The sequence below is a fragment of the Protomyctophum bolini genome (genome assembly GCF_963924005.1).
Source record: "Protomyctophum bolini genome assembly, chromosome: 7".
NCBI classification, from domain to species: domain Eukaryota; kingdom Metazoa; phylum Chordata; class Actinopteri; order Myctophiformes; family Myctophidae; genus Protomyctophum; species Protomyctophum bolini.
In genome coordinates this window covers 11678232-11705033 of record NC_137868.1, presented here as the reverse complement: position 1 = coordinate 11705033, position 26802 = coordinate 11678232, and the positions used below count along the sequence as shown (strand labels likewise).

At 45.5% G+C, this 26802-nt stretch overlaps 1 protein-coding gene across 5 annotated transcripts in view; it reads right to left on the bottom strand.

The window, feature by feature from the left end:
• The window catches only part of cdk14 (cyclin dependent kinase 14), a 240040-nt gene that overhangs the window by 64222 nt on the left and 149016 nt on the right, over window positions 1-26802 (bottom strand). For 3 of the 5 annotated variants that reach the window (XM_080767195.1, XM_080767197.1, XM_080767199.1), the window contains 3 exons: window positions 12524-12587; window positions 11025-11072; window positions 5661-5709 (listed from right to left, as the gene is read on the bottom strand). In XM_080767195.1, coding sequence (XP_080623321.1) covers window positions 5661-5709; window positions 11025-11072; window positions 12524-12587 — 161 coding nt within the window. The remainder of the gene's footprint in view (window positions 1-5660; window positions 5710-11024; window positions 11073-12523; window positions 12588-26802) is intronic. The other 2 variants (XM_080767196.1, XM_080767198.1) reach the window with 1 other exon arrangement.

The window sequence follows — 26802 nt, the reverse complement described above, 5'->3', positions numbered from 1 at the left end:
AGGCCCGACCCGACAATTTAGGGCCGGGCCTAAAATGTATGCTAATCAGTAGGGCCGGGCCGGGCCTGGAGCCCCAGCCCCAGGCCCCCAGAATTTGTTTAGAATAATAAAAATAATAGTTCTGTTCTGTCTGTTATTTATCTATTACGAAGATGGTGCTGACTGGCGTTTCACTTTTTCTCTGTGTAGAGTTCTCAAATTCTGCACAAACCCAACCAGGCCCGACCCAACACCACGTTTTAGGGCCGGGTCGGGCCTAAAATCTATGCTAATATATGAAGGTATTGTGGGCTGGGATTTTACAAAAAAGCCCCCCTTTTAAATACATACATACATCTCAGAAGTTGAAGCAGTTTTTAAGGACCCACTTTTAGGCCAGTGCAACAGAGCATGCTTTTGTCTTTTTTTAAACCCTACCCATTTTAACCAAATACATACATACTGTACATACATACACATACAGAGAGGGGGGGGGGGGGGGGGGGGAGATCACCTGCACACATGAACATGGGAACATGAGAGCGCTAGTGCGTCTTCTAAAGCTGTTGATCTAGGTGTGCATTCCTTTCCGCCAAGCGCTGTCAGCCAGGCTCAGCCCTGCTCGGTCAGCAGCCAGCAGGGTAAACAACAGACGTGCACGTATAACATCTGTGCACGACTGCACGTAACATCTGTGCACGCATAACATCTGCGATCGATATCTCTCCCCAGACTACCAAACAACAAGCTCCGTCTCCATGACACACACAGTCAAGGGGCGGCACTGCGGCATCAAGGGGGGAAAAAATGGAGCGTGAGTTCCACCTTCGGCAAGAAAATAAAGAATAAAAAAAAGCCTTTTCATCTACTTTCCCTCCACGGGGGAAAAAAACAAAACGACACAAAAACAAAACAAAAGTGGAAGTGAATGGAGGAGCGAGGGAAGAAGGTGGGCCAGACACCTGGCTTAGATGTTCCGCTTCAGCCCCGGCGCCGTGCGGAAGAGCGCGGGCGGCCCGCGGGCTTCTTTCAGCTGCGCTCGGCGTGGCGAGGCTATAGCAACCCGCCCCAGTGTTTTGGAACCCTGGCATTTATGTGGTTCTGTCAAAACAGTGAAACACACAACGCCGTTGTCATGATCCAACGGCGGAGAACGTCCTTGCAGTGTGTGAGTCACATGGGAGATGATGCGGGCGCCGAAAACACAAAAGAGAGAAGTGACAAGGACGGAAGAGAGAATGAAAAGAAAGTGGGATGTTATTGATTGACGGGCAAGGCTCGACGCGCAGACACACTGTCTATGATCTGAGTCATGTGGAAGAATTATGCTACAGCTTATTATTGTTATGTTGTTCACCTTTTATATGATGTGTTCTGACAACTGAATACCACAGACAGAGAGCAGGCAGGCATATGCAAAAAGTCCGGCCCGGGAGCCAATCGTGGCAGAGTGCAGATATTATATGGCCCGAAGCTTCCTTCCAGAAATGTATTATTTATTATGGCTTGCCAGCATTATAGTCATGTGAAATTCATGCATTGAAGTTTCAGGGTGTTTTCGCTATTTCTCTACTTGTAAGGATTGCTTTTGATATTGCAATTTTTACAATTTTTTACATGTTTGACGAGACCTTTTCACACCTGGTTACATTTGGCTACAGTGCCATTTTAACACAATTTGTTGCTATTGACAGTTGTACTCATCCTATAAACTAATTAGGCCGGGTCCTCATGACGAGTAGGCTCATCTTAAGGCGTTTGATATCGCTATAAGAAAGCCTTGCTGTGTTTCTTATTTTTTTAATCACTCCGGTTGCTACGGATGCTTGCTAAGGCCTCGCCAGCACTGCTTCTGTTTCTCCATAGCCAAATAGCCATTAGCTTCTGTATTAGCCGCAGCCTTTGCACGCTCTTTTCTTGGAAACTACGGCGCTGTCCGTGGTTTTGAACAAATCGCCGATGCTCGGAGGTCATTTGTGATTATCTGGTGATGGTGATTGGAACATTGGTGTTTTCATGTACTTCTCCCCTTATGAGCTCATACCGTATATCAGTCCTCTGTCTTATCACGTGAAGTGTCTCCAACTCTGCTCTCAACAATTACTACAGAGTTACTCAGAGTTAGGATTTTGCTGTGCAGAGGTTGGATTCATCATACACTGTCTCTACTGTATATATATAGCTAACATAAACAGAGGGTTCTGTTACTGGTCAAAATGCACATGAGCACATCTGCGAACACTTGAGTCAGGCATAGGAACTGGACCCAAATTGAACAGAAAGAAGACTGTGCACGACCTCCTAAAGACTGCAGTCAGGTTGAGTATGACGCAACAGCATCACAACCCGGTCCGTTCAAATCAATCGTTTAAAAAAAATCACACTTGTGTGAAGTGAGCGGTGCCTTTTATCATGACGTCTGATGATGTCAACAACATGATGTCCCAGGGGGGGGGGGGGGGGGGGGCACGACACGACACACACACACACACACACACACACACACACACGCATAGGAGGGGCTAGTGCCCCATTACATTGGCATGCACCGACCTGCTCATCGGGAGCAGTCAGGGGTTTCAGTGCCTTGCCCGTGGACACTGGCACAACGCCAGGAGGAGCTGGGGATTGGACCTGGGACCTTCCGGAACCTTCCGGCTCCGTAATCGCCCGCTGATGTACCTGCTGAGCCACAGCCGGCCCCACAACCACAACTATATCCCTGACAGTGGGGGACGACATGTCAGGAGCAGAGCATGAAAGAACGCTCATTGGGAGAGAGAGAGAGAGAGAGAGAGAGAGAGAGAGAGAGAGAGAGAGAGAGAGAGAGAGAGAGAGAGAGAGAGAGAGAGAGAGAGCGGAAGCGGGATAAAACGGTGCGAGTGGGCAGCTCTGTAAGCAAGCAGGGACAAAGTGAGCGTATGTATGTGTCCATATCGGCTCCATCGCCGGCTGGCACGCGATAAAAGGATCTGCAGAGACGCAGCGGTCGTTAACATTCTTGCTCCGTCTCTTTCTTCACATATTTATTTCCTCATGGACTGGAGCCGCGCCAGGGAACACAGCGCTGAACGTGCACACACGCGCACACGCACACACACACACACACACACACACACACACACACACACACACACACACACACACACACACACACTGGAAAGTACAAATTTCGTCTTAAACAAACATTAAATTCCCATTTGACGATGAATGGAGAATTTTACGTCATAGTGTCTGAGCAACTATATATACAGTTTCTATGTTACGCCATGATGATGTACGATGATAGTTCATAATTCTGCTCTGCTACGTCTCAGAAAATATTGCATATTTTATAGTGACAGACAGACGGGGGGAGTCGTGTGAACGGGGAAGCCGCCGGCGTCCCCGCCCCGGGGCATAGGGTGTGGAGGGCAGGGGGGGTCAGATATGGAGGGCATGGGAGAGCGACCCGTACCGGAGCGCCTGTCCATCTGTCTGTCAGTCAGACTGTTACTGAGGGTCCGCTGTGTCTCCACTGTCAAGCAGCCTTCTGTCTGGTATGACATGAGCCAATGACTGACCGGCTCTCTCGCCGTCTGTCATGTGCACACACCGCCGCCCGCACGCATGCCCGCACACACACGTAGATTGTCTGTTTTCCTGTGTTGCCAAGGCGGCATGCAACTAAGCATAAATCACCCATAAACCGTCATTTGCCCAGGCCAGAGCTGAAATGTTTCCGACTCCCTAATTCATGGACTGGACTGGCGTGCCATGCATCGCTGTAGGGCCTTTCATTCAAGCACCCATTCAGAGGCCAGGGGGTCTATATCAGACCATTGCCCCCCCCCCCCCCCCCCGGGTTACTGATGTGACCGCGTCCATGCCCGCGATGACCCTCGCCGTAACTAATACCCCCCCTCCCCTCGCCTCGCCATTCAACCTCGTGTCTGTGAGGGCCACCATCCACACATCTGGAGTGGCGGGCAGGGAGTCCACCCTGCCATCTCTCCCCTGTGTGCCAGGGGAGCAATGGCAGCAACCCCCCGACCTGACTATGCCTGCATGAGTAGTGCCCCTGTGCCAGATGGCTGCTGCAAGACGTGCGTGCGTGCATGCATGTGTGCGTGTGTGCGAGAGAGAGAGAGAGAGAGAGAGAGAGAGAGAGAGAAGCAACAAGAGTATGCATGTGGCTACAGACACCCTCAGGGCATGATAGCTGGGTGGGTAGAGAGAGCCATCTGGAAATCAGAAGGTCTGCAGTTCGACACCCCTGGCCCTGGTCGAAGTGCCCCTGAGCAAGGCACTTAACCCATAACCAACTGCTCCCCGCCGCGGGCGCTGTGTTAATAGGGCCCACTGCTCCTAATAGTTAGGAGGGGACTCATTTTACATACTGTATGTGCAAAAGTACTGAGACAAAAAATACCCCCTTTCCCCGAGGGTGGAAGACGAGGCTGGCATCTGGGTTACAGATGCCAGATGAGCTTACAGATCTGCTACTTATGCTATTTTTGAATTTGAATCCTTTTGTTTCCACCCGATAGTCGATTTATTTGTTCATATACTGTATGTGTGACTGCAGGGATTAAGGCAAAAACACATCTCGCGTGATTGAAAATGTTTTCTTAGATTCAGCAGTGTTTTATTATGATGTCCTTGATGTTCTACACACAGCCGACCGATTAAAATAAATTACAGAACGAGGCATTAATATTAATCTTCTTTGCTTTCATGAAATATCTGAGAAGACCATCAGGTTTTTCTTCTTATGAAAGACTCTTGTACTCTTTAATCTCACGAAAAACGACATGACTGAAAACTTTAATCCATGTGATTATTATTATATACAGAGCGTATATGTACATTATTTGTGTTCGTGCCCACATGGGATATGCCTCTGCGCGTGTGTGTGAGTGCGTGCGCGTGCGTGTCGTGGTTGGGTGGTGAACGAGCGTGTCTCTAAACAGGCTCTGTCTGTCAGACAGTCAGTCAGCGCCCCGAGGGAGGGTCACAGAGGTGACCCCCCTCTGCTCTGAGAGGGGGGGGGAGGAGGGGCCCGCGGTTTCCCATAAGAAACTTCCTTTCAAGGACAGGAAGTTCATAAAATGTTCGCGTCAGCCCCCCCGAAAAGAAAGGACCCTCTGACCCAGGACGTTGGTTCATACATGCACAGACAGTGACCCACACACACACACACACACACACACACACACACACACACACACACACACACACACACACACACACACACACACACACACACACACACACACACACACACACACACAGACGCCAGCGTTGTTGAATTCCTGCAGGTACATCAACACCGTACATGAACAAGACACTATAGTAGCACCCTGGTTCTCAAACATTTTCATGTCAAGGACCTCCTGATTTAAAATGTGTTTGGCCATGGCCGTACACGTACACCCATTTGAAAAGATGTTGTGCCAGGGAACAAATTAGAGTCAAAACACAAGATCACAACGCGGCATGTTTTCACAAAATCTGTCTGTTTCTTATTATTTGACAATTTTGGCCAATGTTTGACCAGTTGTTATAGCATAGTTTGTGCAACGATTTTTGTTTTGTTTTGTTTAAATTGTCACAGATCCTCCCAAAATAAGGTGGGGGGTCCAGGCCCTCAGGTGGAGAACCAGTGCACTAGGATACCAGGAGAAGTGGAGCCTACTTACTTATTCCAGGCTTGTCTGAGCTTCTTGGCGCTGTACACGGTGAAACGATCTGTGAAGGAGGGAGAGAGACAGACACAAGTCACACGTCGGCAAAGGTTGACGCACATCAGTAGAAAAGACTCCATTGATGGATAATGTCGGTACATCGTTGTTTGTGAATGATGCCACGTCCATTAAATCATATCTTTCATGTCACTTTGGCCCCGGGCGCTTGTCCATGGGCACTCTCTGCCCAGTTAGATAACCTCCTGGGTTTTGATTTATCGTCCTTCACTGGCACCCCGTTATCTCTTCTCTCTGTGAATAACATGTTTCTGGACTCGGTCTCCGTTAATCTTTGCCGTTCTCATAATAACGGCTGTGACACTCTCACCTTTTGTAAATCTACCATCCACCATTTGTAAATCTTCCATCCTGTAGATGTTGCTATTATTCACTTTTGTAAACCTCTCTGACCTCAGAAAGGAATACTTCCTGATGTTTTGAATTCTGTACTATATAACACTTTCACTGATGATGTGTCAGTTGGGAGAACTCTTTGATGCCGTTTTGGTTATCAGTTTAAAACTTACGCTGCTGGTCTCGACTCCTTTCTTGCGTGTGTCAATCCTTCCTATGGGTTTTACTGAACAAGGTGATTTTACTCTGGTATTTTTCATATTCTCTCATGTTAACGTATTGAGTAGGTTTCTCTAAAAGTATTTCTATCCTTAAAAGGTTTATGATTATAGTATACATTTTTCTATAAGGTTTAATATTTACTTGGATAAAGGTTTTACATGCCGTTACGATATGGTACATTTACTCCATTACAGTTTACAACTCCACATTCTTCTACTCAAAAGGTTATCTTACTGGTTTATGGCTTTGAGTGCCTGCCCTATATGGTCTGAGTATAATACTCTAATTACTTGGGAGAACTCTTCGGCATTCGTGTGCCTAGTCCTTCGAACTTATTGATGTTGGGTTAATATGGGCATGTGTGCATGAGGCTGGGCGCTGCATGTGCTGTGCTGTGCTGTGTGCTGTGCTGTGTGCTGTGCTGCTGTGCTGTGCTGTCTCTCTCGCAGCTCACTTCAAATCACACCCTGTGCTAAAGAAATAAATAAAAACTCTGTGTGGACCGTGTCATGGACACAAGCAAGTCTGAGGCTGCCAACATCGCAGCCAGCCAGACAGCAAGTTAGTAATGCATTGTATCATTGTAAAACCATACCACTGTAGTATTTGCAAACTGTTAAAGTATTTAATCAATCAAAAAAGTAAATTAGTCAGTCAGTCAGTCAGTCAGTCAGTTATGCCTGATTTATACTTTGTCACAAAGCAGTGTCGTGTGTAGAAAATAGCCGACATATAAGGCTATAGTATAGGCTATAGTCAGCTAATACTGTCCAGCAGCCAGCCATAGCCAGTCATTCAGTCAGCCAGCCATAGCCAGTCATTCAGTCAGCCAGCCATAGCCAGTCATCCAGCCAGTCAGCCATAGCCAGTCATTCAGCCAGCCATGGAGTCAACCCAGTGCAGCTGAGTCCAGCACACACAGCCCTCAGCAGTGAGTCCAGGACTGCACACACAGCCCTCTGCACGGCCAGACACTGCAGTGTGCCAGAACTGGCCCTGGCTGGACACAACCAGCCTGGGTGCCAGAGGAGAAGGAATCAGACTCAACACCCAGGGGTGGGGAGATGAGAGGTGGGGGTTATGATGTAGATAAGGGAGGGGGTGGGGGGATGTTTGTGTATGGAGGCTGGTGGTGGTGGTGGTGGAAGTATTCACATTTTTACTTGAGTTAAAGGTATAAAGGTATTGGCATCAAGCTCACATTGTGTTGCGATACGTTGTTGTGGAAGTATAATTATAGGGCATAATTGGTTAATTACTGTTAATTTGTAATAATAATCTAAAATCTGCATAGCAACTAGTAATTGAAGTTTTCAAATAATTGTACTTTTACTCCACTACATTTATTTGAAAATGTTATTTACTAATTACTTTGTAGATTTTTATTTAAAAAACAACATACATTAACCACTTCAGCCCTATATACATTTCGGCCATTTGAAAATAGCCGATCTACAAGCTGAGCTGTAGATTGGCTATTTTCAAAAGATTTGAATACATTTGAAAACTTGAATTGGAACATTCTGCATAATGACTTCCTTTAAGTACATTAAGTACATTTTGAAGCCAATACTTGTACTCAAGTAAATGTTGAACTCCATACTTTTACTTAAGTAAAACATTTGAGTACTTTTTCCACCACTGGCCGAAACGAACAGCAGACCTCATATCGCACAGCACTCACAGCCAGGCCAAGAATCACATTATGTGTGGTGTCTGTCTGAAGACCAAAGGTTTGTGGTGGTGGTGGTGGTTGTGAACACAGCAGTGAAGGAACAAGGTTCTTGTAGATAATATCTGACCCAGAAAAAGAACAGGCAGAGTTCTTAAGCAATGGAACACAGATAAAGAAGACACAGGCTTCAGAGGGAGGGTGAAGCTGCGTTCAACACAGTAACGCCATGGATGAGACGATACTGCCACCTGCTGACTCCTCATCAAATTGCATCAATATACTTAATTGACCAACTGCCTGCACAAACAAGAGCTTTCTTCATATAAGTCAGTTAAATGAAACCAAATGGACCCTTACTTGTTATTTTGATCAACATTAGCCTGCTGTCTCTCTGGTGCCACATCATTACAACATGGAAATGTGGACAAAATCCAAGGACAACACAATATTCTAAGTATCGGGTCTGCCCGAGACTAAATCTCATCAAATGGTGGTGAATAAATAATGGACCTTGATATGAAAAGGGTTGAAAAACCACTGAGATTATAGTCATATTAGTCAGATTTCTGTCTACCCTTGACATGAATTTCACTCACTTCTTAACACCTGTATGTCAACCTGCAATGTGAGTGCAACTATAGACACCACCATGTCAACGATGTGACTCAAGCACAAGTGAAAGTTATTCTATCAAAGTTGTGCTTGTATTCTTAAGTTTAAAAAAATACTAGTGCATATTAAACTTTCAAAGGAAAACGTTTTTTTCAGAAGTTTCCAAGGATGTCAATAATAGTGAAAATAGCCAGCTCTACAAGCTTGGAATGCATGGCAGGGCATGGGGTTATGGAAGGATAAAGGTGGGCTGGTTTGGGGGGTTATGGAAGGATAAAGGTGGGCTGGTTTGGGGGGTTATGGAAGGATAAAGGTGGGCTGGTTTGGGGGGTTATGGAAGGATAAAGGTGGGCTGGTTTGGGGGGTTATGGAAGGATAAAGGTGGGCTGGTTTGGGGGGTTATGGAAGGATAAAGGCGGGCTGGTTTGGGGGGTTATGGAAGGATAAAGGTGGGCTGGTTTGGGGGGTTATGGAAGGATAAAGGCGGGCTGGTTTGGGGGGTTATGGAAGGATAAAGGTGGGCTGGTTTGGGGGGTTATGGAAGGATAAAGGTGGGCTGGTTTGGGGGGTTATGGAAGGATAAAGGTGGGCTGGTTTGGGGGGTTATGGAAGGATAAAGGTGGGCTGGTTTGGGGGGTTATGGAAGGATAAAGGTGGGCTGGTTTGGGGGGTTATGGAAGGATAAAGGTGGGCTGGTTTGGGGGGTTATGGAAGGATAAAGGTGGGCTGGTTTGGGGGGTTATGGAAGGATAAAGGTGGGCTGGTTTGGGGGGTTATGGAAGGATAAAGGTGGGCTGGTTTGGGGGGGTTATGGAAGGATAAAGGTGGGCTGGTTTGGGGGGTTATGGAAGGTTATGGTGGGCTGGTTTGGGGGGGTTATGGAAGGATAAAGGTGGGCTGGTTTGGGGGGTTATGGAAGGATAAAGGTGGGCTGGTTTGGGGGGGTTATGGAAGGATAAAGGTGGGCTGGTTTGGGGGGTTATGGAAGGATAAAGGTGGGCTGGTTTGGGGGGGGTTATGGAAGGATAAAGGTGGGCTGGTTTGAAACGCATGGCAGGGCATGGGGTTATGGAAGGTTATGGAAGGATGAAGGTGGGCTGGTTTGGGGGGGGGTCTGTGTGGCGTGATAAAGCCATGTGATGCAGGCCTCCATCTCCAGTGACCAATTAGGTGAGTAACTGGTGTGACACGCACTCACGATCACACACACACGCACCTAGACATGCGAGCGCACACGCAGACGCACACACACAGCTAATCTCACATCCTGTGGCTCTGGCTACAGTTGGCTCTTGTTAGTGCCCCTCACATACTGTGCAGGACAGCTGTGCTCGCTGTCTAACAGCACACACACACACACACACACACACACACACGCACACGCTCTGCATGGCCCTGGCGCACAACAAAATAAATTACAAGTCCCTGGCAACTCTGAGAGAGTAGAAATGGAACCAAAAATGTTACTTTAAACTAGTCTCTAAATATCCAAATCTTTAAAGCTGCACGCATGGATTAAAAGCTAAATAAAATCTCATGACTGAAACTGTTGGTATGGCCAAGTCCTAATGTGTGCTTAGTGAAACAGTGTGAAAGGAGACGCCCTATCCTGGATTACAACCTGGCATTGTTTTTCCTGCTTAACACATTTAGGCCTGACGTCGAAATTTTAAATATGTCTTCTAAATCCTGACAGCTTTCTGAAATACCTATGTTTCTATATAGTGGTGCCCAATATTTCATCAAACAAGGACCTCAAAAATTTAATGTAATTGGCCAACCCCCATTCGAAAATATGTTGTTCCAGTGCCCCACATAGAGCACCGAAGTCTGACGTCACTTTCAGTAGAGGGCGCCAATACACAGTATGTATGTATTTTTTTAATTTGCAGTGAAATCTCAATAGGGCGATTTTAGGTCGTTTCATAAAAGAACTGTATTTGAAAAATAAACCGACCACCCCGGTGGCTGTGCGTCGTTAATGATGTCCATTCATATTTGATACAGCCAGTTTCTGGATAAAATGGAATTAATGTGGCCGCAAAAGCCTTGAAACTACATATGCTGCTAATATACGCCATGCCCAGCTGTCAACACATTGTGTTCCTGAGATTCCTCGTTGAGGTAAGCTCAGCTGGTGGTGACTCGACTCGTACTAACCACGAAACATTAAATATCAATAAAATAAAAATAAACGTAATTAACATTCAGTTTCTGTTGTGCGACGGGCAGATGCAGCCACCCGCCTACCCGGAAATGTAGTCTCTGGGTTGTTTGTGTTGTTTCTAACGCTTATTTTGTTACTCTTTGGGTATATTTGTACATTTCCACCTTCAGTCAAAGCTTCATATCCATATGAGTGAAAAGGTGATCGGTTTATGTTTCAAACAGTTCTTATATGAGGCGATCTAAAATCCCCCTATGGAGATAACAATGCAAATAAAAAGTACACAAACCTGTGGATTGACGCCCTCTACAGACAGTGACGTTAGGACTTCGGTGCTCTATAGAAGCAAAGATTAGAAGAGTTAAAAACTTTCAAAGATTTGAGGCACATTTTCACAATTTTTCAAAAATAGCAGACCAACAAGCTCGTAGCGCGGCACTCGGTGCAGCGCTATGAGCTTGTAGATCTGCTATTTTTCAACAGCTAAAGTACAACATAATGCTTAAAACACCAAAAGGGATTCCCGTCCAGAATGGGTAAACCCATTTAGATTGTTTTGCCATTGAGCTAATAGAGCCTGCCTGCTTGCTCAGGGGATAAATTGAATCTTGAACTTCAGGTCAGAATTCATGTCTAGGTGAAAGGTGACCTTTGACATGATCTAAGATGTCTCAATAGAAGAGCAGGGAGACAAAATACAACCACAATTATATTGTATTAACATGCTCTACCATACAGCTTGGACAAAATTAAATTTTATTCACGAAATAGTTACAAAGTGCCACTTGAATCCATGCATTCTTATTTATTTGTCCTAATTGTAAGCCTAACTCCCCACATCGTATTAACCATATCACCGCCATTTCTCTTGTGAGGACCAGGAGAATTGTCATAACAAAAAAAAGTCTGTTTCTCAAATTGTAGATTCTACTATACTTTTGGCCCTCGCTAGTATAGTAACACAAGTGCACGCACGCACGCACGTGTCGAAGTGATGTGCACGGTCAGGGATGTTATTGTGACAGTGGAAGTCAAAGGAGGTCTTCTCTTCCATGAAGCTGAGCTGGCTCTGCTCTTCATATCAGCCATTAAACTGCTCTCTAATAATAAGTGTACAATGTACAATGTAAGTGGCGGCGGCGGTGGCTCAGGGGTAGAGTGCCTGGATGGGAACCGCAAGGTTGCCAGTTCGAACCCGGGCTCCCCCAGAGTTACTGTCGAAGTGTCCTTGAGCAAGACACTGAACCCCTAATTGCTCCCGATGTGCTAGTTGGTGCCTTGCATGGTTTCCGCTGCCATCGGTGTGTGAATGGGTGAATGTAATGCATCTATGTAAAGCGCCTTGGATAAAGGCGCTATATAAATGCACCATTTACCATTTAAGTCAATGAGGAGCATATTTTGAATTATCAATTTCTAATCACTGGAGTTTTTTGTTTTTTTTCTTGTCCACATTTGGTGTAAGATCATGGCAAGGTAACTACACAACACAAACCTCTACCAAAGTGACCTGAGCAGAGGAAAACATTTCCCAGCTAAAGTGTGAGGCTGCATTGGGTCTCACCTGGTTTGAAGTGAGGCAGGGAGTGAACTAAAGTGTGAGGCTGCATTGGGTCTCACCTGGTTTAAAGTGAGGCAGGGAGTGAACTAAAGTGTGAGGCTGCGTGGGGTCTCACCTGGTTTGAAGTGAGGCAGGGAGTGAACTAAAGTGTGAGGCTGCATGGGGTCTCACCTGGTTTGAAGTGAGGCAGGGAGTGAACTAAAGTGTGAGGCTGCGTGGGGTCTCACCTGGTTTGAAGTGAGGCAGGGAGTGAACTCCAGGCCATGAGTCTTCAGAGGGCGTGCCCAGAACCTGAGAGAGAGAGAGAGAGAGAGAGAGATCCACATTACAGGGGTTAAGTAAGAGAGAGGTTTCATTTGACCGTCTGTGATTTGAGAAACAGCAGGAAAGGAGTTAGCCACACACTAGCACTGCTGTGTTTCCAAAACCGGTGGTTCTCCACCTTTTCAGGATGCGACCCCCAAAAATAATCATATTTGAAATAAATTGATAAAAGGATCCCCCTCCACCCTGACACAGGAGTTGAGGCATTCCCGGGATATTTAGTTTGACTTGGTTTCACAAATAAATATTGTGAAAATATCCTAAAAACAAATAGAAAATATAGCTTGTAGATCTAACGTTTTTAAAACGTTTGCCACTTTCTTAGGTAGGCCTAATATTTGACAATTTGTATTGTTTTTGCACCAGGGAACTCTCAAATGTGCATTTGTCTTTATAATGAGGGAACTACGCACTGCAGGTGCAATTAGTTTTTAAAGCAGGTTTGATCATTTAGTTTAGTTTAGTTCAGTTAGTCGGGCAAGATTCAAAACGCTCACAATGCCTTGCATTGACACGTTCTGAACTATTTCCTAACTAAAACTACTTTTACGTTTTTTAACCTTTTGAAACTTAAATGCCTATAATGACATGCAAAATATGGGAATAGATTATTAATAAATTATGTAATAAAATGATTGATTAGCAATTATTTCATGAACTAAGATGGGCTATTTAATTGCACTAATTTCGAAAACATTTGAAAGTACAACGCGACACGTTGTGTGCTTGTAGATCATCTATTTTCAAATAGCCGAATATTGGTATGTTTTGCAATAAAAATACAAATTTAACAAAGAAACTATAGTAAACTAAAGTTTTCAAATCACTGTAGTATAGATTTAAAAAAAAAGTACAATAGGCCTATGTGCCTCTGAGATGTGGTGGAGTAGAAGTAAAAGTATTGAAATTTTGAAATACTCCAGTACCTAACATTTTACTCAAGTACAGTACTGTACAAGTACTTAGTTACTTTCCACCACTGAGTTCTTGTATGTAGTGGGAAAGAGCCATTACCATTAGTCTCTCTCTGAAAGCATTTATATAGTTCACACACGCTTCATTCTTTCATCCAACAACTGCTTCTCACTCCCCCTGGACAAGCCAAAGGAAACTCTGCATTGTAGTGATAATTGGCTGCAGATAGTGTTTGTGTCTGCATGCGTGTGTGTTCCTGACTGTGTGCGTGACGTGTGTGCGCATGTGTCTTAATTTCTTGCGTGCGTGACTGTCCTGCTAATGGGAAGCAATGACTCAACTCTTCGCGTGATTGGCTATTAGACAAGATGTGACATTCAAAAGCACACAGCCCATTGGCTGTGGATTCTCCCAGGAGGGTCTGGGTGCCGGGCGGACTTCTCACACACACACACACACACACACATCCTGGGTTTATGGTGAGGAAATACAGGATAGCAGAGCGGACATGCCTTCAACGTGATGCATCTACTGCGCCATAGCTGTATAATTGGTTCCAGATCAGCCAATACTTCTCTCCGATCTTCACAATACTCCTAACAGCAACTGCCAGAGTGTATTCTGTTATTATCTCAAACACATTTTAAAGATTTTTAGCTCAGTGCAAGACACAGGAACGCGGGATGAGAGAGGCGATCATCAGGATTCTAAATCTGAAAAGCCATAATTGGCTCCTCGTGCCTTTTGCATAACTTTGTCTTGCCGTAAAAAAGCTGGTATTTTAGGAAAGGGACATAGTCGCACAGTGAACTATTACAGTATGTGGACAGACATACAGATAGACAGACATTGGCATAATGTAATAACTGTTAATGGAAATAAAAGAGCAGTCATGACTCTCGGACCCATACAGATGGTGCCTGTCGGCACATTAGAAAGACAGCACTAAAGAACGATATAGTGTTAAGGTCTGGACTCTTGGCCAGAGAGACGACATGTAATTACCACCACAGTCATCACCGCTGACTGCTGGAGTGGATATGAGCCAGAACCTATAGTACTGAGATGGTACGGTCCTCAGACCATGCAGAACCTATAGTACTGAGATGGTACGGTCCTCAGACCATGCAGAACCTATAGTACTGAGATGATACGGTCCTCAGACCATGCAGAACCTATAGTACTGAGATGGTACGGTCCTCAGACCATGCAGAACCTATAGTACTGAGATGGTACGGTCCTCAGACCATGCAGAACCTATAGTACTGAGATGGTACGGTCCTCAGACCATGCAGAACCTATAGTACTGAGATGGTACGGTCCTCAGACCATGCAGAACCTATAGTACTGAGATGGTACGGTCCTCAGACCATGCAGAACCTATAGTACTGAGATGGTACGGTCCTCAGACCATGCAGAACCTATAGTACTCAATGGTACTGAGATGGTACGGTCCTCAGACCATGCAGAACCTATAGTACTCAATGGTACTGAGATGGTACAGTCCACAGACTGCTAATGTGTCATAGTGTCTATACGAGACTTGTACTACTGACACTGTATGTTGATTTGTTTACTGAGAAACAATGTGGAACATTGGGCTAATCATGTGGAGACTGCGCAAAATAATTTGGGAACCACTGTATTACAGCAGGGAGCTGAACAACAACAATACAGAAGTGACATACTGTACATGCATAAAGCTGGGATAGTGTGTGACTGTGGACCAGAGTTGATCTGGTGATGATGATGCTCGTGCGGCAACCACCAGCAGAGGGCAGTAACGCACCATGTATTACACTGAGTCTGAGAGTGACAAACACAGTCAAGGGGGGATAAGTTTTGCATCATCAAATGGAAAGCCTCAGCCGCAAAAAGTGATCTACAAGCTCAGCGCAAGGCTTGTTGTGAGCTTGTAGATCTGCTATTTTCGTCCAGGAGGTCTGTTGTAGAGGGAAACAAAAAGCTAACCAAGTACAGGGCCAAAGTGGTTAAATGTCTGAAATAAAATGTGTTTTAACTTAATATAAATATAATATAATTTACACAACACTGCTGAAAGTAAAAAAAGATAACTATGCAATGCAATGAGGGTCTCGGGCTCTCGGCTTCATCTCTCTCTTAGCTGGGATCCGCTTTCCATCCAGGATTTGGGTCAAGTCAATCCTCAGAGGTCTGATCAGTGCGTACTACGCTACCACAGACACACAACACCTCATCCCAGTGTAACGCCTGGGATTTGAACTGAAGTCCAAAATCTTAACCACTAGACCAAAGGGATATCCCATGAGATATTAGACTTTTGAGGCCATCAGGCTGAGGCTCTGAGCCACTCTGCTACACTCACCCCCCTTTTGACCTCCTCCCACGGGGAAACCCCATCTGGGTGACGGCACCAATCTAACGCCCAGGATTTGAACTCGGGTCTCCCGCCTGAAAGTCCACTATCTTAATAACCACTAGACCAAAGGGATGTCCCTATGGACCAGAGGAGATATTAGACTTTTGAGGCCACCAGGCTGTGACTCTGAGCCACTCTGCTACACCAGCATGCATTTCTTTCCGGATAGGAGCAATGCTTCATGGGAGTTTACAGTGTAATGTTTATGTCCACTGGTTGCCACTCTCGTGTTTTTAACCGGTGGTTCTCAACAAGAGGTCCGGGGACCTTTGGTGATCCTTGAGGGGGCTTCAGCTGGTCCATTTGGTGGTTTAAACTAAAGGACATGGTTTAGTGATTGTGCTTGGAGATGACGGCATGTGGAATCGGCCTCTATGTCGTGTGTGTAGGCTCTGCGAGGCGTTGTGAGCTTATAGATCTGCTATTTTCACAATCGGAAACCGAGTCAAGCTAAAATGCAATGGCTCAACTCCTACAATTCCAAGTGCTTTGTGCAGTTGTGAGGGTGGGGGGGGGGGTCCTCCTCAGTTCAAATAGGATATTTTTTTTTGGGGGGGGGGGCTGAAAAGGCTGAGTTCCACAGCCCTGCAGTACATGCATAAACACATGTTGAATGACTGGCTATTCATGTGAAGCCCTGTTACACCACTCTGATAACCACTCCTCTGTGCAGCCCTGTGTTACACCACTGTGTTACACCACTGTGTTACACCACTCTGATAACCACTCGTCTGTACTGTGTATCCATCATAATGTGCAGTATGTGACTTTTCTGACGTTGCACTATATTTACTGGTATTGGGATGTTTATGGCGTGTGTTTATGCTTGCACTCAATCTGTATTCTGCTGCTGGCTTCTGCATCATCGAGCCAAACGTCCCCTCGGGGAGAGATCGACTTTTTATGTTGTCTCATCTTTGATCGAGCAAACGCACTTGGAAAAGAAAGGGGGGAAAAAAAGAAGAATGCGTTTGCACTTGAGGGCGAGATCGTTATACCAAATATAAATAATAATAATTTGGCTGCAGGAAGACTGCTTTTAGCCCCATGTCCTTCAAGCCAATGTGATGTCGTTGCTGGCGGCAGTGGCGGGCAGAAACTTCTTATTTCCGTACCGGTATTCTATCTTTTTTGCGTTTATTTTACTCATACATTTTTGTAATGAACGCCCTATACTTAATCACAATACAGTGTCACACAAAGCTTGAGCTTGTAGATGTGCTACTTTTGAACTTGAATAAATAACAGTTTTGGACATATCTGGGTTTCCACCCGACAGAGACCGTGTCATTGTCATCAGTGACGACTCAGGCATCGTCCCAGGCCTCTCTAAGTGGAATGAACCAAGATAATGAAAATAAAAGTATCCTATAACTGCAGCGTTGTTGCTGACAGCAGAATTTCACCTCGCAAGCTTCCATTACTTCCTCCATACATACTGTACATTGGCACAGGGTGATGCTCATACTTGCCAACCTATCCCATAATATTATTTTGAAATGCTGACTGGCGCAGAAGCAAAATTTTCCATGTGTGGCATGATGAAAATAAATAAATAAAAAATACAAATAAAAATGAATCTTATACTATGCCCTCCCTCAAGAACACAGGGAAAACGTAATTACTCAAAATCTACACGCACGAGCGCACACACGAGCGCATGCACGCCGGCCTTTCCCGCTCAGGAGCAGAGGAGAGGATAAAGCTGTCATGGGTCTTGATGAAAGGCACAGCTATGTGTCGAGAGCATATATATATATATATATATATATATATATATGACTTGCCCATGCACAGGTACACACACACACACACACACACACACACACACATAATGGGAAACCCCCCACCGCCACCACAGTCATATGTCCCCGGAGGGGTGGGGGAGTGAAATTAGCCCTCACCCCCCGTGTGTGTGTGTGTGTGTGTGTGTGTGTGTGTGTGTGTGTGTGTGTGTGTGTGTGTGTGTGTGTGTGTGTGCATGCGTGCGTGCGCTAGCTTAATTACAGTGCCACACAAACACCATCCCTCACTGTAGAGGAACAAGCAAGCTGGTGTTTTACTTAAGTAAAAATAGCAATGCCACCGCATTTCCAGCTTGTGAATCTGCTGCATTTTGACGCCTTCATGTGACACTGTAGTATGAAGTATAGGGCGTTCATTAAATTTATGGAGAAAAACAAAACAAAAAAAAACACAAGAAGTTTCAATATGGAGATAAGATCTTTCTGCAACGATGTAGTACTTGAGTAAATGTACCTAGCTATCACTAGGGGGTTGGTATACTTGGTGCAGTAGCTTAATGACAGCAGCACCCAAACAGCATCCCTCACTGGTAAAAACACACTGCGGCGTTTCATCATGACTGTGGTGACTGTCACATCTCTGTGGTTAGCACCAGCGTGACGCTATGTGTTATGCTAGGCATGGGGACCGGCCGCCTTCATACATCACCAGCTGAACTATACGTCAACCTCCCTGGATGTGATTAGAGTTTCAAACACACACACACACACACACACACACACACACACACACACAGTGCAAACATGTTCGGTGGTCCCTTTGAGGAATATGGGCTCAGAGAGGGCGCCAAGCAAGCTACAGAATGTACAAATAAGCAATACCCCCCGAGTCTCCCCAGAGGAGGGGAGGAAAAGGATAGTGACACAGAGGAGGGGAGGAAGAGGACAGTGACACAGAGGAGGGGAGGAACAGGACAGTGACACAGAGGAGGGGAGGAACAGGACAGTGACACAGAGGAGGGGAGGAAGAGGACAGTGACACAGAGGAGGGGAGGAAGAGGACAGTGACACAGAGGAGGGGAGGAACAGGACAGTGACACAGATGCAGACGCAGAGAAGGCTCAAACAAAGCACCTTGACGGACGCCTACACACCACACAGACTTATTGTCTGGTGAGGACACTATAGGCAGGAAGCAAACCACAGTCCTAGAGTGTTGTGGTTAAGGGTCGGTTGATGACCTCTCTTCCAGGCCAAGGCTTTTCCATTACAGATGGATTATATAGTCGCATCTTTGATGTACTTTACAATTTACAAACGGCTACTAGAGCAGCAGTTCTCAACCTGTGGGCCGGCGCCCACTGCTGGGACGTGAAGATATTGCAAGTGGGCACCCAAATGATTGGCAAAACACTGAAGATTGTAATGATAAAATGACATTAACATCATTTAAAAACATTATGTAAAAAAAGAAATCCTGGAATCCATGTATACGTGATACATAGTTTTTAGATTTCATATAGTTTACATTGATTTCTACCCCCACTGAGAAGACGTAGAGGCTTCGCCCGACAACTCCTCCCGCCCAACACTCCCCGCTGACAGCTGGCGCCCCAGACTGTACCGTGTATGTGCAGTGACGCAGTTAACAACCATCTCTCTTGTGAGGACCGGGAAAAGCTAAAATATTGTCCTCACAATGTCTATTTATCAAATTCTACAATATTAGTGGAGACATTTGGCCCACACAAGAATATCTGTACCCGTGTGCACGCCGCACACGCTGCCTGATATACAGTCAGAGCCATGTTATCGTTGGTCCTCTGTGGCTCTGTGCCGCCTGATTTCCCCCCTGATCTCTGGTCTGTGTGTGTGTGTGTGTGTGTGTGTGTCAGAGCTGAGGCGTGTATGTGTTTGTTCTGCCGCTCCTCAGCGGTCAGGGGGTGAGGGGGTGGGGGTGGGCGTGCGGACGGCGGCCGTGCGGTGGCAGACAGAATGAGTTGTGGGAGATGCAGGGCGGCGTGCTGCGGCCCAGCCCGTCGCTCAGGACTGACAGCCTGCATGGGGCCGACTCTGAACCAACGCAAACATTAAAGCTCACATCAGCCCTGCTGTCAAAGGCCTTCATTCTCCTCACTACCCGTACACAGCCTGGATGAGGAGCTATAGAAGAGCTCATAGATCTGTTATTCTCACAGCCAGAGGCCATGAGTATTGTGGGGTCCTTGGGGTTGTTATACACTTTTCTGGAGCAGTGGTTCTTAAACTTATTAGTGCTACAGATGCCCAAATGTATATGTATTCGGCCGCGGAACACCCATCTAAAAAGGTTGTCTGCCAGGGACCTCCAGAAGAGCCTAGGGCTACATCTCTCTCTCTCTCTACTGGGTCTAAATCAGTAGGAGCCATTATCTGGGCTTCATGAAGGTACACAGAGAGGGATTCATTGATGAACAATCCTATATCAGTCAGTAATCAATTACAGTGTTAATTAGATCAATCCTGTCCCATGTTTGCTGTGTTTACGCTTCAATATGGGACACAGATGTAACCACACAAATCAATATCCACTAGTAAAGCCTAATGATTCTATGAATCATAATTAGTTGTTTTCCTGCAAGTTGACATACATCTTAAATTCAATTATGCAGAAGAGGGTCTTTGCTTCCTGTGGTACTCTCCATGCACAGTATGTAAGTATATTTAATATAAAATACTCATTACAAGAAAAGGTCCCATATTCAAAATGTAACTTGAGTAAAACGACAAAAAGTGTTGGTGTGAAAATATACTTACACACAGCACCAAAGTCAAATAGATCATCAAATCCTTTTCGAATAGACAACATCTAAAATAGGGCTTGAGTAAAAGTACATACATTGAGTAAAAGTACATACATTCAATGAACTGTGTGTGCATGGAAGGGCGGGGCGACACCAGAACAGAGCTGCCAGTTGGAATACTGTAATTAGATTGCCGTTTTAATAAGCAATTAAAATGTTTAATTTTGACGAAAGTGGTCCTGACAAATGCAATTATAATGCAAAAAGCAAACATTGCACGTTCTCGTGGTCTGGTGTTGATGGTAAGCCTCCAACAAAATGTAAATTAATTTGGCCGCGGGGGGGCAAAGGGCTGACTGCTGCTCTGACTGCTGCTGCGCCTTGCCTGGGAGGTCGCAGGGTCTATTCTATACTACATCTAGTGTTCATTTGGTTAATCCACTACCTTTTTTCACAGGCAAAAACAAAACAAAACGTTAACAAACTAAGGCTACTAAGCTATGACTAAAACTAAATATAGTGACAATTCTGTCACCAAATTAACCCATTCTGAACGGGAACCCATTTTGGTGTTGGCATCATGTTATGCTTTAGCTATTGAAAAATAGCAGATCTACAAGCTCATAGCGCGCCACCGAGTGGCGCGCTACGAGCTTGTAGGTCTGCTATTTTTGAAAAATCGGAGAACGACTGACATTTTTAGAATCTGATCTCGGGTCAGAATGGGTTCATCAGACCAGTGTGTGTCCAGTGGAAACCTCGTATGAATCTGATCTCAGGTCAGAATGGGTTATAACTAGACTAGACTGAAATGTTATACTGTAGGGAGCCAAAGGGAGGGACTAGTGGAGAAGAGATCCAGTAGTTATGCTTGGCTGCGCGTGGGTGTGACGCTCCGGAAATAGCTGATCTACATGCTCACAACGTGTCGCAGTATGATTTGTAGATGGGCTATTTTCGGCACATAGCAAGTATAAATCAATACATTTTGTCGACTAAATCGTATGGTATTTACTAAAAGTAAAACATTTCAGGTGACATTTCAAGACTACCGAAGAGGTGAAAGGCTTGCACACCACAACAATGTTTAAGGATGACTCAGAGAGTGTTCAACTGCTCAAGTGCAAATTGATGAAAACAAAATTGACAAGCATTTTGTTCGAAAATAAGAAGCTAATAAGAAATAATGATTTTTTCATTCTCAAATATTTCTTTGGCAAGGCGGGGTTGGCGAAAGGGCCTTTCTGTGTGGAGTTTGCATGTTCTCCCCGTGTCCCCTAGGGTAGGTACCCTCACAAAAAACATGCAGTAATCCTGGTCACTAAACTGCCTCCCCCTGGCCAGCCGGGGCGCCTGATGGAGGGGAAAGGAACTGGTTGGAATAACGTGTTCCTTCCACGTGCTACGTCCAACCAGGGAAACTCCCCCCCATGTCAGGTGTAAAGGAGCAACTTGGACACTCAGGCATGAAGGAAGCATGAGTTCAAGTCCGTTGCTCTCCCCTTGTCCCCCATATATGGGGACTAGGTTGGTGGAGGGTGTGTAGAGCCCAGGATCACATTAGATGATTGACACAGGGGTGAAAAATGGGTTACAAAATCGTGTGTGTGTGTGTGTATGAGTCTCTTCAGTTCTTAGGTTTTGAGACCAACGACCGCAGCCACAATTAACCTTATACACTAAGGACAAACCGCATACACTGGACTTCCCCTGGACTATGCCATTTGAGAGGCTCAGTGAAAAAGAAAAGAAAATAGCACTGTCATCTATTTAGTTTTGCTTTGACAGACATAACATCTTGTGTACAGATCTAAAAGTATAGTAGATAGTTGAAAATTGTCACTTTGCAGTTTGCACCACTGGTCAGTGTGGTCACCAAAGTGACAGACATGATCTGACAGCATGTTGTCAGAGTGAACACTTCCACCTGTAGATGGCAGCACTGACAACGTTTCTTCTATTTTCATGTACAATAGTTTTTAATTTAGTTTTACTGTTTGTGTAATTTGTGTCATGAGCAGGATTGACACGTTTTAATGTTTACAGTCAAAATAAAATAAAACATAGTGTTTCATTACTCTTAGAGGAGTAAGAAGGTAAGAGGCTAAATATAAAGAATAATAGTCGTCCAGAGGTTTAGATTAATGTATAACACTTTGGGCTGCATCTGATGTCATGAAAGGTGCTATACAAAAAAAAGTGTATTATTATGTATTATTATTAATCCCAGAAAACAGAAAATACAAATACATAGTATAGAGAGAGAGGGTTAAGATTGGGACTGTAGAAATGGAACCAAAATGGAGCCCAGGGAGGAGGAACATTAAAAGACAGTTTGTGACCATGACATTTAACTGACATTACTGTGACATTGGAGAAGACAACTGCATCTCTTGGCCCTGGAAATGTGTTCATTTAGGGGTACATTTCCGCCCAATCTGTCAGAGCGGGTCACCCTCCATATAGCATTCACCTCTCTGGACACTCTGCACCTGAGGCACGGCAGCCAAAAATCACTCCAAGATGGAATCCTTCTCCCCTGTAATTGGGAACAATCTCTCAAAACGGGCCACAATATAAAGGCTACTGTTACAGTTCCACGCTGAAATAAACACCGCCTGGGAACCGAGGCAATTTGCAGACAGATCTGTCAACTTATTGGATTCATATTGAGGCGTGAGATGAGGTTTTTCTTCTTTTCTTTTTTTGTACGCCGGAGAAACAGATGTTACAAATGGATAACCTTGACCGCATGGCAATGACTGTGCATGGGGTTAACTCCCTGTGGGATTCATTAGTCTGCAGAGATACAGCACAGACAACCACAACAACAACATGATTTCTCTACTGTCGGTTAGAAACCACCTACTGTAACACCTAATACATTTTCTTTTCAGGAAATGAAGATATATTATATATTTTGAAAACAAAGCAATACTGCCTCATCAAAGTTGTTGTGACTTTATTGCGACAGATTACTATGAAGACCTGCAAAACCCGCCACGACTCCATACAGTATATGGTTGTCAATCCATCACGCCTTGTGACATCACGCCTCGTGACACGCTCCATATATGGCCGTCTCCATATATGAAGATCACGACACTGACCTCATCAAACCCTGGATAGCCATACATGGAGAAGACTGGATCGTCACCTAGATCTGCATATATGGAGCCGGCCAGCAACTCTACGTCTGACCTCAAACCTCACCTGTTCTGACATTCCATATGTTGAACCTGACCTCATCAAACCCTGTACACTCAAGACACGCTCCATATATGGCCAGTACAGAATTCATTCCATATGTTGATCTATGCCAAAGCGCCAGCACTCGCCCAGCAGCCTGCCGTCATCCAGGTGGATGCGTTGCACGCGACCTCGCGTCTTACTGGTATAGTATGGTATGAATTGGTGCTTGAGACACACACACACACACACACAGTTGCTGACTGAGGCACGGAAACCCATTTGGGAGCATAAAGTGACCTTGAGGCTTCCCTATAAAAAGCTCTGTGGGGTTCAGCCTGCCATGGCTCCAGACCATTAACAGTGGGTGATGGACAGGCCTAATCTGGACAGGCCTTTGACCGTCTGTCGGGGCCACCACGCACGGGATCAAGCGGATCCCGTTTCACACGAGGAGCCCCGGCTCGCTCGGGGGGTCTCATACAGGGGGCGGGGCTTTGAGAGGAGAGGGATGGAGGGTGGACGGACGGATGTACGGATGGATGGATGGTGTCGGGGGGGATTTCAACCCAGATGGAGAGGGATGGCAGGCCCACCCGTCCCGTGCCCTGGGAGGGTCCCTCTTTCAGGGTTGGATGGGTGCAGTGGGGAGGCAGTTATGGGACGGGGATGGGATACGGAGAGGGAGGGGGCTGGGGGGTTAGTTGGGGTAAGTGGAGTGTGTGTGTGTGTGTGTGTGTGTGCGCGTGCGCGCGTGCATGTGTGTGTGCGCGGATCCCAATCTGGTCCATGGATGGAGAAACAGCTTGCATTATTGATGGCAGGAGTTTAATGCCCTTTGAAGTAGAAGGCAAAGGGAGGAGGAGGGTTGAGGGGTGGAGGGTGAGGGTGGAGGAGGGATTAGGTGCGGTGTGTGTGTGTGTGTGTCAGTGTGTGTGTGTGTGTGTGTGTGTGTCAGGGTAACATCAGACGGGGTGGAATGAAGAGGAGTTACAGTATGTCAGCAGGGGGTCCCGGGGCGGGGACGAGGCTGACACATCACTGCCCACGCCAAGACAACAGCCATCAAGAGTCCTCACACACACACGCACGCACACACACACACACACACACACACACATACACAGTATTATACAGAGAGAGAGAGAGAGAGTGAAAGAGAGAGAGGGGGGGGAGAAACCACACGGAATAACCAAATCCAAAGTCTAGCTCAGCATTTCTCAAGGGGATGACTTTCCGAGCGAGTTCGGTTTCAAGTTTAATAGTTTAGCGGCACACACGAAGACAACAAAGAATCCCACTAATGTATGTCTAAAACATAAGACGGGGGGACATTTCCACTAATGTATGTCTAAAACATAAGACGGGGGGACATTTCCACTAATGTATGTCTTAAACATAAGACGGGGGGACATTTCCACTAATGTATGTCTAAAACATAAGACGGGGGGACATTTCCACTAATGTATGTCTTAAACATAAGACAGTGGGGCCTTTCCACTAATGTATGTCTAAAACATAAGACGGGGGGACATTTCCACTAATGTATGTCTAAAACATAAGACGGGGGGACATTTCCACTAATGTATGTCTTAAACATAAGACGGGGGGACATTTCCACTAATGTATGTCTAAAACATAAGACGGGGGGACATTTCCACTAATGTATGTCTAAAACATAAGACGGGGGACATTTCCACTAATGTATGTCTAAAACATAAGACGGGGGGACATTTCCACTAATGTATGTCTTAAACATAAGACGGGGGGACATTTCCACTAATGTATGTCTAAAACATAAGACGGGGGGACATTTCCACTAATGTATGTCTTAAACATAAGACGGGGGGACATTTCCACTAATGTATGTCTAAAACATAAGACGGGGGGACATTTCCACTAATGTATGTCTAAAACACAAGACGGGGGGACATTTCCACTAATGTATGTCTTAAACATAAGACGGGGGGACATTTCCACTAATGTATGTCTTAAACATAAGACGGGGGGACATTTCCACTAATGTATGTCTAAAACATAAGAAGGGGGACATTTCACGGACGGTGAAATGGATCCGAGGAGAGACGGCTAAGCGACGAAATGCCAAAGCGACTTAACGGTGTGGATGTTCCGATTTATCTTGTCTGCATAGCGCTCCGTCTCTCCGTCTGTATGCTGCCCTCTCATTCCTCTGAGGTCACGGGGCACGACCTCTGAGCCGTGCATACACACAGACATCCCCTAAACATATATACACAACACACACACACACAACACACACAACACACACACACACACACACACGGCAGGTCAAACACAGACCACCCACACTGGCACACACTACTCATTAGTCAGGGTCAGTGGTGGAAAGTATCTACCGGTAAGTACATTTACTTAAGTACTGTACAATTTTGAGGTATTTGTACTTAGTCAAATCTTCTATTCCAATAGAGGCAAATATTGTACTTTTACTCTGCTACAATTATTTAGCAACTTTAGTTTACTATAGTTAACTTGTAGATATTGATTATTATTAAAAACACACATTAACCACTTCAGCCCTGTACATTTGGGACATTTGACAAAAGACGATCTATAAGATCACAATGCGTGGCATTGCAACCCCCCGTTTGGTTCCATGTGTACTCCCGTGAGTCACAGAGCCCTACAGGTTCCATGTGTACTCCCATGAGCCACAGAGCCCTACAGGTTCCATGTGTACTCCCATGAGCCACAGAGCCCTACAGGTTCCATGTGTACTCCCATGAGTCACAGAGCCCTACAGTATGTGTGCATTTTGGTGCCTAACTCCTGTAGCAATAATTCAGCTGGAAGCCCTTCAAAGACCCCCACATGGGTAACCAGCGCTGTAGTAGGGGACACTCCCCGGCCGCACCATGTGTTGTTTACATTGGCCTTACGGCCTTCAGATGGGCCCAGGGTTAAATTAGGAGATTAGTGGTGGATCAACAGTATATTCCTGCACTCACATACAGTATAGAATAAAGACATTCATTCTAATGGAGAAGGGATCTGGCTGGCTGCATGGCAGCAGAGCCATAGAGTAAGAGTCATTACACACTGGCGAATTGGCGACGCGATGCGAATAAGCGATCTGAAAATGCTAAATATTGTATGTTGCAGTTCGC